At 34.6% G+C, this 16,537-nt stretch overlaps 1 protein-coding gene across 1 annotated transcript; it reads right to left on the minus strand.

Moving 5' to 3' along the window:
• Nucleotides 1-12,831: 12,831 nt before the first annotated feature.
• On the minus strand, nt 12,832-13,353 carry LOC141659870 (uncharacterized). The gene has a single exon (XM_074466796.1). It carries the CDS (start codon nt 13,351-13,353, stop codon nt 12,832-12,834), a length of 522 nt encoding a protein of 173 aa, XP_074322897.1.
• Between the last annotated feature and the right edge of the window lie 3,184 nt (nt 13,354-16,537).

Here is a 16,537-nt window from a genome sequence, read left to right on the forward strand (position 1 = left end):
ATTAACTTCCTTCATAAGCAGATATTCACGCATTTCCGTATGACAAGAATTATAATCAGTGATGAGGGATCGCATTTCTGCAATCGTAAGTTCACTGCATTAATGGAGAAGTATCACGTGAATCATCGTATTGCCACAACCTACCATCCTCAAACTAATGGGCAAGCTGAAGTGTCTAATCGGGAGATTAAACGTATCTTGGAGAAGGTGGAGAGTCCATCAAGAAAAGATTGGTCTTTGAAGCTAGATGAAGCTATTTGGGAATATAGAACAACATTCAAAACTCCTCTTGGTATGTCTCCTTTCCAGTTGGTGTATGGGAAGGCGTGTCATTTGCCTGCGGAGTTGGAGAATAAAGCATATTGGGATTTGAAGAAGCTAAATCTTGACATGGAAGCTGCTTGAGATAAAAAAATGCTTCAACTCAATGAACTCGGGGAGTTTCGACTACAGGCTTATGAGAATAATAAAGTGTACAAGGAGAAAGTCAAGAGATGGCATGATAGGAGATCAGTGTGCAAGACTTTTTTGCCCGGTCAGAAGGTTCTATTGTACAACTCTCATCTCTGACTTTTTCCGGGAAAACTGAAGTCGAGGTGGTTATGGCCATTCACGGTCAAGACTGTGTTTCCACATGAAGTAGTGGAGATTTTTTATACGCATCCGGATCAAGCGTTTAAGGTGAATGGGCAGAGATTGAAGCATTACTATGGAGAGACAGCGAACCGCGAGGTGGTGAGCGCCGTTCTTTTAATAACTTGATTCGAAGATTCACGTCAAGCTAGTGACGTAAACCAAGCGCTTCGTGGGAGGCAACCCATGTTTGTTGTATAGTAGCCTCGACAAAAAAAATGAAAAAATGAAAAAGCAAAAAAAAATATGATTTTCCAGGAGCACGGTGCGGTCGCGCCAGAAGCGGGGCGGCCGCGCGCGGTTGACAGAAACATGGTGCGCCCGCGCGGAGATGCGGGGCGGCCGTGCGGCAGTTCCGGGAGAAAAAAATCAGAAAAATTCAGAAAAAAAAAACAAAACAAAAACAACCCAGCCCGAATTTAACCCTTTTTCTACCCTATTCCTACCCTAATTCTTATTCCTAAACACTCCTAACCCAATCCTATCTCTATTCTATATATATACATCCTACATACATCTCTATCACATCTATTTTAATTCCAAAACCCTAGCTTCTCATATACACTATATACACACACAATCTCTATTACTCTTGCAATAGCACCCAAAAGATCAAGAGTCGTGGTGAGTAGCAGCTCTAGTGATTCGAGTGTTAGTGGAGGGGAAGACAAATTTTCTTCTCCGGATGCCCAGGTTGAGTTTATGAGATTGTTGTCCAAATCAATTGCGAAGGAGAGGGGTTTCTTATCCACGACGATGGATGGAAAGCTCTTAGAGATGATTACTGAGATGGGTTTGCAGACTTTCTACGAGGTTCCTGCCGCAGTCTCGATGAGCATTATTCAGGAGTTTTATGTGAATGCAAGGGTGAACATGAATGGGTTTTCTGTGGTTTGTGGATTGACGGTGGATTACTCACCGGAGGCTATTCGTCGGGTCATTAATCAACCCGTGAGAAAGCCGACGCAAGAGGATTGGGTGAGCAATTTGAGGGAGGATTTTGATCTTGATTATATTGTGGCTGAGTTGTGTGTTCCGGGAACACAGTGGAAGTGCAAGAAGGGCACGAATGAGCCGCTCATTTTCCGGCTGCATGCATGAATAGGTATGCTCGTGCTTGGAATGCTTTTGTGTGTGCCAATATTATGCCTTATTCGCATAAACATGATGTTACTATTGATCATGCTATTTTACTTTGGGGGATCTTGAATGAGGAGTGTGTGGATCTCGGCCAGGTGATATATCAGAATATGCTGCGATTTTTGCAAAATAGGACATCGGGGGTGATTCCTCATGCCTCTATTGTGACGAATCTTTGTATTTCGGTTGGTGTCCGTTGGCCCGAGTTGGAGTAGATGTCGAGTGCTCCTATTGATAGTTCGACGATCTCAGTCATGCAAGAATGGTATGGCGAAAAAGCTGATGAGAAGGGTCTGGGTTACACTTATGACCATCTGCCAGAAGGCCAGCCAGCCGATTAGACTTATGCTGGTGGTTCTTCTCCGGCTAGGTGTGCAGCTTGGAGAGCCGCTTGTAGAGAGGCTTGTTCTTCACGTGCTCCGCATGATGCAGGGGATGGTTCTTGGCTTGGTGATGCGCAGTTTCAGAGATTGGCCAGATGCATGGATGCGATGCACTACATGCACAGTCGTTTTGCGGCCGACTTGACACAGGTTTTGGAACTGCTTTCCGAGCCACTGGTGTTGAGGTTGATTGTCCAGTGTTTGGTGCTGATTCTGTGTATCCGCCACCTGATACTCCACCCGAGGAGGGTGATTTTTCTGATAACTAGGTATGCCTGAAATCCTTATTATTACCTTCAATGAGGACATTGAAAATATTAAGTTTGGGGGTGATAATGTAAGGATTAGTTTGTGTGTGTCCATATAGATTCATATACATCCATGTTGCATGCTTAGTTATATTTCATTCGTATTTTTGCATGATTGTTCATGTAGAACATATTTGTTTGTATTTTTTTATGTGAGTTCATATAGTTGCATTTGCATGCATATAACATGATCCCTTAGGTTGAGCTATTTCTGATTGATTGGTTGATATTAATTTGAGTGTGGTGATGACGAATACAGGGATATTTAAGTCCTAATAAATTGATTTGCATGCCCAGAAAAAAAATCACAAAATCTTATAGGATTGCTTTTGATCTAGATCATGATCATATTTGTTTATTTGTTGAGATTTAATCACTTGTTTATATCTCTAGAATTTTTGGTATTCTCTTAATGATAAAAAGAACACTAAATTTTAATAACTGGAGAAACTTGGAATTCATTGCTAGTTGTGAATAAGGCTAGGCCTCAAATGGCTAGTAGTCGGCTCATAGTTTATGAGTAGTCTAGGATTGAATGAGATGGAGCGAAACACACTCATTCATAAATTGTTGAAAAAAAAGAAAAAAGAAAAAAAAATGTGTTTATGCATAATTGATCAAGAGTGAGCTCTTTAATACCCGAGTTATTAAGTTCTAAGGGACTTTGTTCCTAGTGACCTAAGGCTTTATTAGTCTGGGATCCGCTAACCTGACGCTCGCTACATGGGTACTATTGCATAAGTCTTTTGGAATCTCACTCATTGCATGGTCAAATAAGCATTTTTGTTATGTGTTCAATAATAACATGAATCCTTGTATAACTCTAGTAGGAAGGAGGTGTTGTGAATCACTATGTGTTTAACATCTATTCTATTTATAAACCTGTGATTGTTTTGATGATAGATAAGTTATAGTTATTGATCTAGTATCGAGAGTATATATGTTAAGCATCCACACACGTACGTTTCTGGTTTGTGAGTTAGTTTGTGGGGTTTTATTCGAACTCTATTTAGAGTCATTGCATTATTAGAGGCATTATCTTGTTGGTTGGTTATGATTATTCTGAGAGGATCGATTGTATTATCATTTAGTTGCATTCACGTAGTTGCATTCATGCATTAGGTTGTTTTGTAGTTTTTGAGTCTGTTTATGCTTGAGGACAAGCATCGATTCAAGTTTGTGGGTGTGATAAGTGGATTTTATATCTACTTAGAACGCTTCATTACATGTTTAAGTTGGTGTTTTGGACTCAAGTTATTGGTATCTTTATGTGTTTTTGTGTTTTTACATTATAGGCATTAGTTGGATGAATAAGTGAGCTTTTCAAGGAAATATACTGAAAGAGGGTCAGATTCTGAAGTCAAGACCATTTTCATATTAAAGAGCATCTCGATAGTTTCGCGTGGACTATTGATTCACTGAAATATGATGAACGGAACTCAATCTACAGCAAAAAAAAGAAGAAAATGAAGTCCAAGTACAGGAAGGCGGCGTGCCCGCGCGGGAAAACCGGGTGGCCATGCTAGGTTTGCAGATGTACGCACGCCCGCGCGGACACTGGGGCGGCCGCACATGGTTCCTGTGCCAGAATCCTGATTTAAGTTAAATTCGAAGAATTTGAGAGCCCAGGTCGTCTAGAAGCCTATATATATCAATAATAATTCATTTTTAATAAGAACGAGCGAAGGGAGAGAAATACGAAGACCTAGAGAGCACAAGACGACTACGGAGAAGAAGAATTTTGTATTCTTTAATATAGTTGATACTTCAGATGCTTGTTTTCGATTTGTCTTTGAACCCTAGTACTCTTATATTGTTTATTATCATGTTTTCATTGGAACCCATGGTGACAATGAGTTCGATTATGAACTAATCATTGTCATGGGTTTCTAATGGATTTATCTATGGATTTCAATAGTTAATTATTTTATAATCCTTTGTGTGTGGTGATTTATGATTTCCTAGTTTGGTTGTGCTTATTTGCCTTTGATGCGTAGCTAGCATCTAAGATTGTTTGTTAATCTCTATTTAAGCGACAGTAAATATAGAGGTTTATAACTTGTCATGCTAGCATAGGTTTATATATGAATTGACATGCATAATTCATGGGTAATTTTAACCATCTTATTCACCCGATGTAATCTCGATAGATAACTTGCTCTTAAACCACTATATTTTCAATCTTTATTGACAAATAGGGACTAAGCATAATTGGTGTCTAATCAACTTCTATCTTAATTATATATTTTTGATAGTAGGGTATACGTATAACGAAAGTTAGAGTATACTAGTTTCGTGTTATCTGATTAGTTGTCATTACCATCACATGTTAAGGTTAAAGAACATAACTTTGAATGAAGTATTTAATGAAGTTAGATTCCCATGTTTATTCTCATATAATTAATTCAATCTTAATTCTCTTAGTTAATGTTATTTAGTATAATCTCTTAGTTAAATCAAAACTCAATTTGTTACTTGTCTTAGCATTGAACGATAACCATACATTGTTGCATAAGTGCATAATTTGAACTTAACCTAAACCAGTCCATGTGGGAACGAACTTGACTTATATCTTATACTACTTGTGATCGCGTACGCGTACATGTATTTTCACATTTGAATTGCAGCGAACAGCTCCCCTTGGCTCACCACCCTCACACCCTCACCTTCACCATCTATGGTGGGACTCATCTCACTCTATTTTTCCATGCTGGAAGAAATAGACTGCATAGATTCACTATTTTTCTCTCCTGTTTCCTGAGAGCAACCCAACCTTTGACTCGAATCACTCATTTCCCTCAAACCTAAGAGTGATTGGACAACTACTAAATCATCTGCACTTGTGATAGATTTATAAATGTCAAATTATGCAGTGACATTCAACGGATGTGAAATATCCGTTGAAAGTGTAGTTGGAATTATCAACGGATGACAATTGTGATGCATATCCATTGAAAGACAATCACTGATCAACGGATGATGGATATCCATTGAAAGAATAGAAGAAAAAGGAATATAAGTTGAAACTATTATTGAGTCTGTGGAGATTGATTTGAGATTTTGTTGCACAAAATCTCCAATAGTTTGTGAAAGAATTGGCAAGTGATCCAACAAATCATCAATAAGATGATGATCACTTGCTTGAGATTTTGGCTCCTCCATGAATTTGAGAGATGGAGAATCAAAAATTAATGTGTTTATCATATCCACATTTAGAGAATTTTTTGGAGAAGTTTGTGTGTGTTGTGTTTCGATTATGAGAGAATTTGGCTGTAATTCCACATTTATTGGAGCCACATCAATCTGACTTTGAGATGGTGTCGTAACTGAGTCTTTGACTACAGTTGGCACTGTGTGTGCACCCTGTGACTCCCCCATAGGTTTAGCCTTCTTCTTTCTTATATAAGTTTATGTTTGGTTAGTGTCCCTACCTCTTTTGTTCTGTGCTCTTGGAGGAGAGCTTGTTTCAATAGTTACACCCTTTTGGGAGGATGCGTCTAGAAATGAGGTTATTTCCTTTTGAACAACTATAGTCTTTTGGGAGACTATAGTGTGGCTGGTTTGGGTAACACTTACCTCACACACCTTATCCTTGGGGTTTCTTTGATTTTCACCCCCTCTCTCACCATACTCACTACCTTGTACACTCCCCTCAAGGATTGTGGTATTTTTTACAACTTGTCTCTTTTGAGAGACACTAGAGGTTGGTTTCTTAGACATTGGTTTTGAAGATTTAGTTTAGTGGCTTGGGTAGACATATGTTTGGTCACTGTCACATATGCCATTGCCACAATTGAAGTCAAAAAAACTGTAGGTTGGGAAGAGAAACATTTACCTTACTTACCTGAGGTGCCTCAATAATTGGAAGATAGTTAAGGGGCACTTCACTGTTGAGATTGTTCATGTTTAAGTCTGCAGGAACCCTCTTCTCTTGCACCCGACAAGCAAGATTGTTGTTTGGATTCTCAGTTATAAGATCCTCAGAAACATGGTTAGCTATCATCATTAAAAAACTAGAATAATACACATTCCTAGGTCTTTTATGAATATCTCCTAACTTGTACCCTATTTCTAGCATTACATAATTGCTAAAACTAAAATATTTGTCAGATAAAAGCATATAAAGCAAGTTAACTAAGGAAGAAGTTATGGCATCAAAATTACTAATTTTTCCAGAAAATACCTTAATGAAAGCATCACACATAAAACTCCACTCTTTTATAAGGCCCCTCCTCTTAATATTACTTAGGGTAGCAGTATCAAGAGAATAACCCATAGAATTAAGCTAGTTAATTATATCAGTGTCAGTGTGTGGAACAGTTGTGTTATTTTCTGATAATTTAAAATAAGACTGAATAGCATCACAATTAAAACAGTAGTTTGTACCTTTGAGAGTAAAGGTAATAGTCAAGTTTTTGGAATCAAATACAGCAGGTGTCCATACCTCTTCCACAACTTCACAGGAATTTATTGGAGACTCGAGCATGGAATACTTCAAATTTGCATTTGCCAATGAAGTCCGTCATTTTGTGATAGTCTTCCTGAGCAACGTTTTTGTCCACCAAAGTCACGAAGTTGTTCTTCTCATAGACAAACCCAGATTGAGACATAATTTTAACAACAGGTGCCATTTTTGCTAGTTCTTAAAGTTACAGAGAGAAAAGGGGTTTTGGAGATGAAGAGAGTAAATTGCCTTGTGAATTTAGAGAAATGTAAAAGTGAGATCTGTAATTGGAATAGGCTTTTATACTTTCTCAGAAAAAGACAAATAAATGATTAAAAATAAAATTAAATACCCAATGATAATTTCCAAAAATACCTGTTTAAAAATAAAGTAAACTGTAGAAATTCCAAAATTAATCTATCAACGTATACTTACAGACCTGTAAGTATATTTCAACGGATAAAGATTTGGATTCAACGGTTACGATTGTTCAACAGATATTCAATATATCATCATCTGTTGAAGGATAATGTGTTTAGAAATATATTTGACTTTCAACGGATAAATTTTATCCGTTGAATATCATCAGTATTTACCTTTAGCAAATCCTGAATTTGGTGTCAGGATTTGTCAACTTGCACATCCTGATTTTGATGTCAGGATTTGACAACTTGCAAATCCTGATTTATAACTTTAATAAAGTCAAACTTATTACTGGCTGCATTATAAATTACAAAGACATCACCAGTATTGAATTAAGAGTAATTAAGCATACCTAACTCACTTACCAACCTAGTAAAAGTTGATTCATCAAGTGGCTTGGTAAAGATATTTGCAAGTTATTGCTCACTTGGAATAAAATGAAGTTCCACAGTATCATTCATAACATGCTTTCTTATTAAGTGGTATTTGATGTCAATGTGCTTTGTCCTTGAATGCTGCACATGATTTTCAGTATTGGCAATGACACTTGTGTTATCACAGAAAATTGGAAACTTGTCCACATGTAGACCATAATCCGATGGTTGATTTTTTATCCATAAAATATGTGCACAACATCTACCAGCATTAATATATTCAGCCTCAGTTATGGAAGTAGAAACTGAATTCTGTTTCTTACTAAACCAGGACACAAGCTTGTTTCCTAAAAATTGACATGTGTCGGTTGTGCTTATCCTGTCTATTTTGCATCCTGTATAATCTGCATCTGAATAACCAATTAGATCAAATCCAGAATCTCTAGGGTACCAAATGCCAAGTTTTAGTGTACCCTTCAGATATCTGAAAATTCTCTTAATAGCTACTAAATGAGATTCTCTAGGATCAACCTTAAATCTAGTACAAAGACAAATAGCAAATATTATATATGGCCTACTAGCTGTCAAATATAAAAGTGAGCCAACCATGCCTCTATAGTTTGAAATATCCACAGACTTTTCATTAATGTTCAATTCAAGTTTAGTGATAGTGGCCATGGGAGTTTTTGCAGATGTGCAATCCATTAAGTCAAACTTCCTTAAAAGATCATGAATATATTTAGTTTGACTATTGAATATTCCATCACTAACTTGCTTAACTTGTAAACTAAGAAAGTAAGTTAGTTCTCCCATCATGCTCATTTCATATTTACTTTGCATCAATTTGGTAAACTTTTTACAAAGTTTCTCATCTGTAGAGCCAAATATAATATCATCTACATAAATCTGAACAAGTATACTAGAGCCATTAATATTTCTAAAGAAAAGAGTTTTGTCAACAATACCTCTTGTGAAATGATTTTCTAAAAGGGACTTTGACAAAGTATCATACCAGGCTCTAGGTGTTTGCTTCAATCCATAAAGTGCTTTCAAAAGATAGTAAACATAATCTGGAAAGTTGGGGTCTTCAAAACCTGGAGGCAGACTGACATACACTTTCTCCTCCAAATCTTTATTCAAGAATGCACTTTTGACATCCATTTGATAGACTTTGAAATTGGCATGGGCTGCATAGGCTAGAGAGATTCTGATTGCTTCAAGTCTTGCAACTGGAGAAAATGTTTCATCAAAATTTATTCCTTCTTATTGGCAGTAGCCCTTAGCAACCAATCTAGCTTTATTTGCTTATGAGTATGCCATTCTCATCCATCTTATTTCTGAATACCCATTTGGTGTCAATAGAATTTTTGCATTTAGGTTTGGGTACCAGCTTCCATACTTTATTTCTTTCAAATTGTTTTAGATCTTCTTGCATAGCTAAAACCCAATCAGGATCCAACAAAACTTCTTCTGCCTTCTTTTGCTCTTCTTGTGACAGAAAGTTGTTATACAGGCATTCATCTTGAGTTGGTTTTCTTGTTTGCACTCTTGAAGATGCATCACCAACAATTAATTCAAATGGGTGATCACTAGTCCATTTCCTTTGTTGTGATAGATTAGCTCTAGATTAAGAGGCCTCATAGTTGTCTTGATGTGTGACTGAGTTTTAATTTGAAGAAACTCTCCCTGAGTTTGTGAATCTTTGATTAGAGGATGGGGTTCTTTCAGTCTGTGATCTAGAGTGACTTTCAACTCCTATTAAGGGTTCAACAGATGCTGAATTTTACCTTTCAATGGATGATACGATTTATCTATCAATGAATGATGCACCATATCTTTCAACAGATGTCATACTTGATCTTTCGACGGATGTAGAATTTTGTGCTTCATTTGTTGTTAATTTTTCTGCATATTCCTTAGTAATTATTTCTTAATCACTTTCATCATCACGGTCATCACATTCATCTCAACATTGTCAAATTTGAGGCTTTTGTGTAAAAACCTTCATCTTGCAGTCCTTAAATCTTCTTATCATCAAACACAACATGTACATATCAATAACAATGTTGGTTCTTAGATTGTAGACTTTATAAGCTTTTCTAACTGCATATCCAAAACAGATACCTTCATCTGCTTTGGCATTAGACTTTCTGTGTTGCTTAGTTTGATTCCTTAGAATGTAGCATTTGCATCCAAAAACATGAAGAAAGTTTAGTGTTGGCTTCCTATTCTTGAATAATTGATAAGGAGTCATGCATTTTGCTTGATTAACCAAAGAAATATTTTGAGTGTAGCATGCAGTATTGACAACTTCAACCCAAAAATAAGTTGATAACTTTGATTCCTCTAGCATGGTTCTTGCAGCTTCAATTAGAGATCTATTCTTTCTTTCCACAACTCTATTTTTTGTGGAGTCCTTGTTGCTTAAAAATCATGCATGATCCCATTTTCTTCACGGAACAACCTCATTGCAGATTCTTGAACTCAGTTCCAATGTCACTCCTAATTCTTCTAACTTTGAGATCAGGTAGATTGTTGACTTGCCTTATATGATTGATAATGATTTCACTAGCTTCATCTTGAGATTTAAGAAAATATGTCCAAGAGAACTTTGAGAAATCATCCACAATCACTAGGCAATATCTCTTTTTTGAAATTGATAACACATTGACTGGTCCAAACAAATCCATGTGTAACAGTTGTAGTGGTTCTTCAATTATATTCAAGCTTGCTTTTGAATAATGCTTTAATTTGTTTCCATTTTTGACAAGCATCACGCAATCCATCATTTAAGAACTCAACTTGAGGAATGCCTCTTACTAGGTCTTTCTTGACTAATTCATTCATAGTCTTGAAGTTCAAATAAGACAGCTTTTTGTGCCATAGCCAACTTTCATCTTGACTTGCTTTGCTGAAAAGACAAGTAATAGAATCTGCATTAAATGAGTTGAAGTCAGCTAGATACACATTTCCTTTTTCACAATCCAGTGAGAACTACTTTGTTGTTTTTTGTGTTTGTAACAACACAGGCTTCATAATTGAAAGTTACAGAGTTGCCTTTATCACATAGCTGGCTGATACTCAAAAGATTGTGTTTGAGTCCATACACTAGAGCAACTTCTTCAATGATGACATTCTCTTTTGAAATCAAGCCATATCCCACAGTATACCCTTTATTGTCATCTACAAAAGTAATACTTGGGCCAGCTCTTTCCTTGAACTCAGTGAGCAGGATAGAGTCTCCAGTCATATGCCTTGAGCATCCACTATCTGGATACCATAGACTGTTTTTATTTCCATGCACACATCAAAATCAAATTAAGTTGATTTTGGTACCAAGTTTCCTTGGATCCTACCTTGTTAGATTTATTTTTAGAGGTTTCTTGGGCTTTTTCTCATTTGACTTAAGTAATTGAGAATCAACCTTGGTCATAGGAGTAGGGCTTTGAAAACTATTAACAGTCACAAAATTATTAGGCACATGTTGATTAGCATGAAATGGCATGGATTGTGCAAAAATGTTATTAAAATAAGGCATGCTAAATGGAATTTGAGGCATATTAAATGCAGCATAATAAGGATTTTATGCAAATAGCATATTAGCAAATTGTGCATTTAAATTATGTGCAGGAATAATAGGCATGACATTCATTGGTAATGTGGGCATGTTGGGAAAAGAGAGGTGTAGAATGGGTGTAGGCATAACATATTTGCAATTAACATATAAATGATTAACACTACCACACTTCACACAAGTCTTTCTAGGTGCATACTTATCAGGTGTGTAGTTGTTATGTTTGTTAATTCATACTTTCACATTCAAGTTGTGTTTTCTCTTAGAATCTGCCTTGACCTCAATTTTCTCCAATCTGTCATTCAACTGCTTCATTGACAGATGCCCCATATACACTCTCTTTGTATCCTTGAATTGACTTGATTCTCCTGTATCAAAGTTCTTAGAAACTGATCCATATTTCTCATTCAGCTTAGCTAGTTTGGCTTTGCTAACTGGCTTCTTTTCTATCAACGAATGTGCATCCTTGTCTTTCAACGGATATTTACTTTCAGCTTTTGACGAATAAGCTTCATCATCCATTGATTTCACATCCGTTGATAAACCATCAACCAAAACAGGGTCTGGTTTCTTCTTATTCTTTTTACAGGCTTCTTCACAGAAAGACTCAATTCCTTGAACTTTGGCAATTTGGGCACTTACATTCCTCGATCATTTCCAATCCTTGATCACCTCTTACTCACATTCAAGCTGCTTTCTTAAGATTTCCTCTTTCTTCAAAGATTCAGTCAGTTCATCATTTGCAATCTTGCACTCTATTCTTAGTTTCTCAAACTCAATAAATTGAGTTTCTAACACAATATTTCTCTCACTTAAAAACATATTATTATCTTTAATTCTTGTGTTTTCTTTAGTGAGTGATTTAAGTGTAACACACAAGTGATATTTTTATGTGGACATATCATTTATGACATCATTACATTCATCTTTAGAAAGGTGTGTTAGGTTTGTAGTTATTACCTGATTTCTTGAGGAACTGACCTCTGCTTCATCTGATTTGGCCATTAGAGCTAGGTTGACTTAGCTTGTTTCTTCATCTCCATCTGCCCAGTCATTTTCCTGAGTCAAGAAAGCCTTTTCCTTTTGTTTGAGAAATTCAATGTATTTCTTTTTATAATCCACTGGCTTAAACCTCTTTTTCTCAGAGTTATTTGGAAAAATGACCACTCAATTCACACTTGAAATATTTAAATTTTGACTTGTCCTCCATGTTTCTGTTTGGCTTGGTTGCTCTAAAATTCTTTTTGAATTTGATCTTGGAAAATCTTCTTGATAGGAAAGTCAGATGCTCATCTATATCCTCCATTTCATCCTGGCTAAGATAATCTTCATTCTTAGCCATTAGCCATTTGCCTTTGCCTTCACAAATCCTTGAGTTTGGTGCGGATTCCACAGCTTCAACCTTCAACTCTATTTCTCTCCCTTGTTCAGCTACTAATGCAACAGATCCACCTTTCTTTCTTCCTTTCTCCAACAACTCATCCTGCTCTATTTCGAGCTCATAGGTTTTTAAGATACCATACAGTCTCTCTAGAGTAAATTCTTTATACTCTTAAGAATTTCTGAAAGAGGCTGTTATTGGTTTCCATTCTTTTGGTAGAGACCTCGGGAATTCCATATTTGAATCTTTAGTTTGGTAGATCCTCCCATATAACTTTAAACCATTCAGTAGTTTTTGAAATCTACTGAAAATGTCACTCAGTGACTCGCCATCTTCAAAATGGAAATGTTCATATTGTTGTATGAGGAGTTGCATCTTTTTTTCTCTGACTTGCTCAGTTCCCTCACATAGCACTTGAATTTGGTCCCAAATTTCCTTAGCAGTATTGCAGTTAATAACATTATCAAGCATATCTCCATTAAGACCATCGAACAGAATATTCATGTCCTTTTTATCTTTATAAACTTGTTCAATGTTTTCATCTGTCCATTTTAACCTTGGCTTTGGGACTGTTTGCTCATTTCCAACAGCTCCTTCAACATATATTGCAGCCCTGCGAGGAACATGAGGTCCTCTCTCTATGCAGTCAACATATCTTTCATGTTGAGATAGTAGATGAAGATGCATCTTCATTTTCCAATGACTATAGTTATCTTTGTCCAGAATTGGAATCTTCACTCCAACATTCTTTCGACTCACGTTGTTAGTTTACTTGATCTTTAAACTCTTTGTATGTCAAGAGCCAGCTTTGATACCAATTGTTATTCCCTAACAATCTAACAACAGAGTTACAGAAGGGGGGTTGAATAAAATTTTGGTTTCTTTTGGAAATTTAAAAACTCTTTTAAAATATATATAACTGTAAATGAATATGCAGTTGTGCGGATTAAAAGAATTCAAGTATTCAAACACAAAGTAAATAAACAAGACTGTTTAAAAACTTTCTGGTGGATTGATCTTTCCACCAGAGATATAATAAAGATTAGAGAACTCTGTGATGCAAGAATGCACACAGCTTCTTACAAGTGTTTTACAAAGATGAACAGAGAGAATTCCTAACAGATGTAGCTTTTTCCATTTTTTAGTTCAAATTGCTTAGTTAACTACTTGCTACTCTTGGTTTATATACTACCAAGTTACATATGAATAAGACAAGCAGTGAAAACAAGATTCTAGGTCTATTCACATGTACTTCATTTCTCTATCCAGCATTTTTGAATATCTTCAGTTAAGCATGGAAATGGAAATACTTCTTTATTCTCTAAACCTGCAAACAGGCCGCCACATTCCTTTTGTATACAATCAACCCACGTGACTGTCAAGTCCCTTTCAACTGCTATTTGAATTGGTTATCCGTTGAGGATTCATAGGTGTTATCCGTTGAAGCTTCATCTGTCATCCGTTGAAACTTGACTAGCTCATTCGTTGAAATTAACTAGCACATCCGTTGAAGCTTTGTAGGATAGCAGTTGAAATTGTTTTCATAGCAGTTGATACTCTTTCACTTATACAAAATTACAAGGCATCTTCTATATACAATTAGCCCACTTATTTTTTATATCTTGATAGTAGTCAACATGACTTAGAAATAACTAAAACTCCCAAAACCCCAAACTAATCTAGTACATAGAATGTGTTAACTTATTTAATATAAGCTACTATTTCAATAGATAAATAATGTGATCATCCGTTGAAAGATATAAAATTATTTAACATATCTACTTAGAGTATTTTTGGTAAGTTATCATCAAGCCTACAACATATTCCTTACATATATAAACCAATCTAATTAATGCATGAAAATTAAAAAAAACAGTCTAATTGGCAAATCTTTTCTTTATCTCTAATAAGATGGTGCATACTAAACTCATCGCCCATAAGGTCTTTGGTATAATCGGTCAGTCCTTATGGTCTCTTTTGTATTGAATTTCTCATGATTTTTTGCCCGCTACGCAAGGTGTATGGGAGAATTTTATTAAAATCTAATAATTTTGTTAATGAAAAATAAAGTTTATTGCAATATTTATGTTATACTTTTTTTAAAAAATAAGTATGAAGTGTGTCATAATTATTTTAAAATAAGTATAAAGCATGTTTTTAAGGGTTAAGTATAGTTCATGATATCGTAAACAAAGTTTTTTTTGTTTGGTTTAAAAAAGCAAATATAATCTTTAAACAATTTGTGTTACTGTTGAAACTTTTAATTTTTATAGGATAGTCAATAAAATATGAAGCGGTTAATAAATATTTTTAATATGAAAAGATTAATAAATATTATAGGATAGTGGCAGTTTATGTAGAAAAAATATACAATTTTTAATTATTATAGTAAAATATCGACAAATAAATGTTCATTTATAGAAATTGATTAATAATTTTTTTATTTCAAAAAAATATAAATTATCTTTCTTAAATCGTTTGAATATACTTGTTCTTTAAATCCCGCCTGATTATACTTGAATATTGTTCCAATGTTTGAAACTAATGCCCATCATGTGCAACCCTTATAGCATTTTCAGTGATACAAAATCTTTGGCTAAAAGTCTAGATGGTATTTCATAACTATAATTATAGAGATTATATAAAAATATAATGCACTTCAATGGTACAAACCCATTAGATAAAATTTTAGTTAACCTCATGTTATTGGTCATATTTGTTGAACCTGTAGATGTGCCAAATCAGTTTTTACCATATTGAAATAAAACTAGCATAGTAGCCCGTGCGAGGCACGGGTCATTTTCTAGATTTTTTTATACTAGATAATTATATTAGTAAATTTTTTGATCATTTTCTTGTTGATAAATATTGTATGATGTCAAAAAATATCAAATACAAGTTGAGTGTTTATCAATGTGTATAATTTTCATATAACAAATTAACAACGTACATAACGTTTCCAATATATCTCATTAATCAAATTACATATTTTCTTTTGTATCACGTAATTTGTATTTACTGAATGAATGCGGGTAGGATAGTCACTGTACGTTTAAAAGAAAAAGATTAAAGTTAATCCATCAAATGTTGTCAATATGTTTATAAACAAACTAAAAATCAACACATATGTTTAATGCAGAGTCGAGTAAATTTTTTAAGTTTTGGTTAAATAAATCCCGAGTAATGACCTATTTTATTACTAATTTACAACTATCTTTATAAACTTAAAAGGATTAAAATGTATAATTAAAGTCGTCAAGACATGCGATCGGAATATTCAACCAAGTAGAATTTACACTACCGTTAATTTAAGTTTATTTTTTTATGAAAAAATGTTATTTTTTTAATTCAACGTTTATGTTGATTTAATATCATTGCTAATGTCTTAATGCATTAACTAAAGTTGAACATGGATGTCCCCTTAGTTTTTAATATACTCTTTTATACAAAGTTAATTTTATAATATGTCAGATAATTGTTAATGTCATAATTCATGAATTAAAATTGACATAATCTATCTAGTTTTGAACACATTGAAAAAAACCTAAATTTAATTGATTATTCTTATTTTCACAACATAAAAGACTTTTGTTATTCTCTATCTAGTATATCTATCAATAACTCTGAATACACCATTAACATTGAATCTTTTAAAATTAGTAAAGATAAATTCATATGAGCGTGAGTATGTATGTAAAATTATTATTTGTTATATTTTCGAGTAAATTGTGTTGGTCTCGTTTATTTATATGCTAGATATATTGGTTATGTATATATTTAATTATTATCCAATAAATTACTTAAATAACATGTATTCATAATTATTCAATAGTCATAATTACCTAATAAATAAATTACAATTATTTATATATTGAAG

This window comes from Apium graveolens, chromosome 5, assembly GCF_009905375.1.
Source record: "Apium graveolens cultivar Ventura chromosome 5, ASM990537v1, whole genome shotgun sequence".
NCBI classification, from domain to species: Eukaryota; Viridiplantae; Streptophyta; class Magnoliopsida; order Apiales; family Apiaceae; genus Apium; species Apium graveolens.

Bases quoted from the DNA above. Each gene is read 5' to 3' on its own strand.
- LOC141659870 (XM_074466796.1), bottom strand. From the start codon at position 13,353: ATGAAGATGCATCTTCATCTACTATCTCAACATGAAAGATATGTTGAC.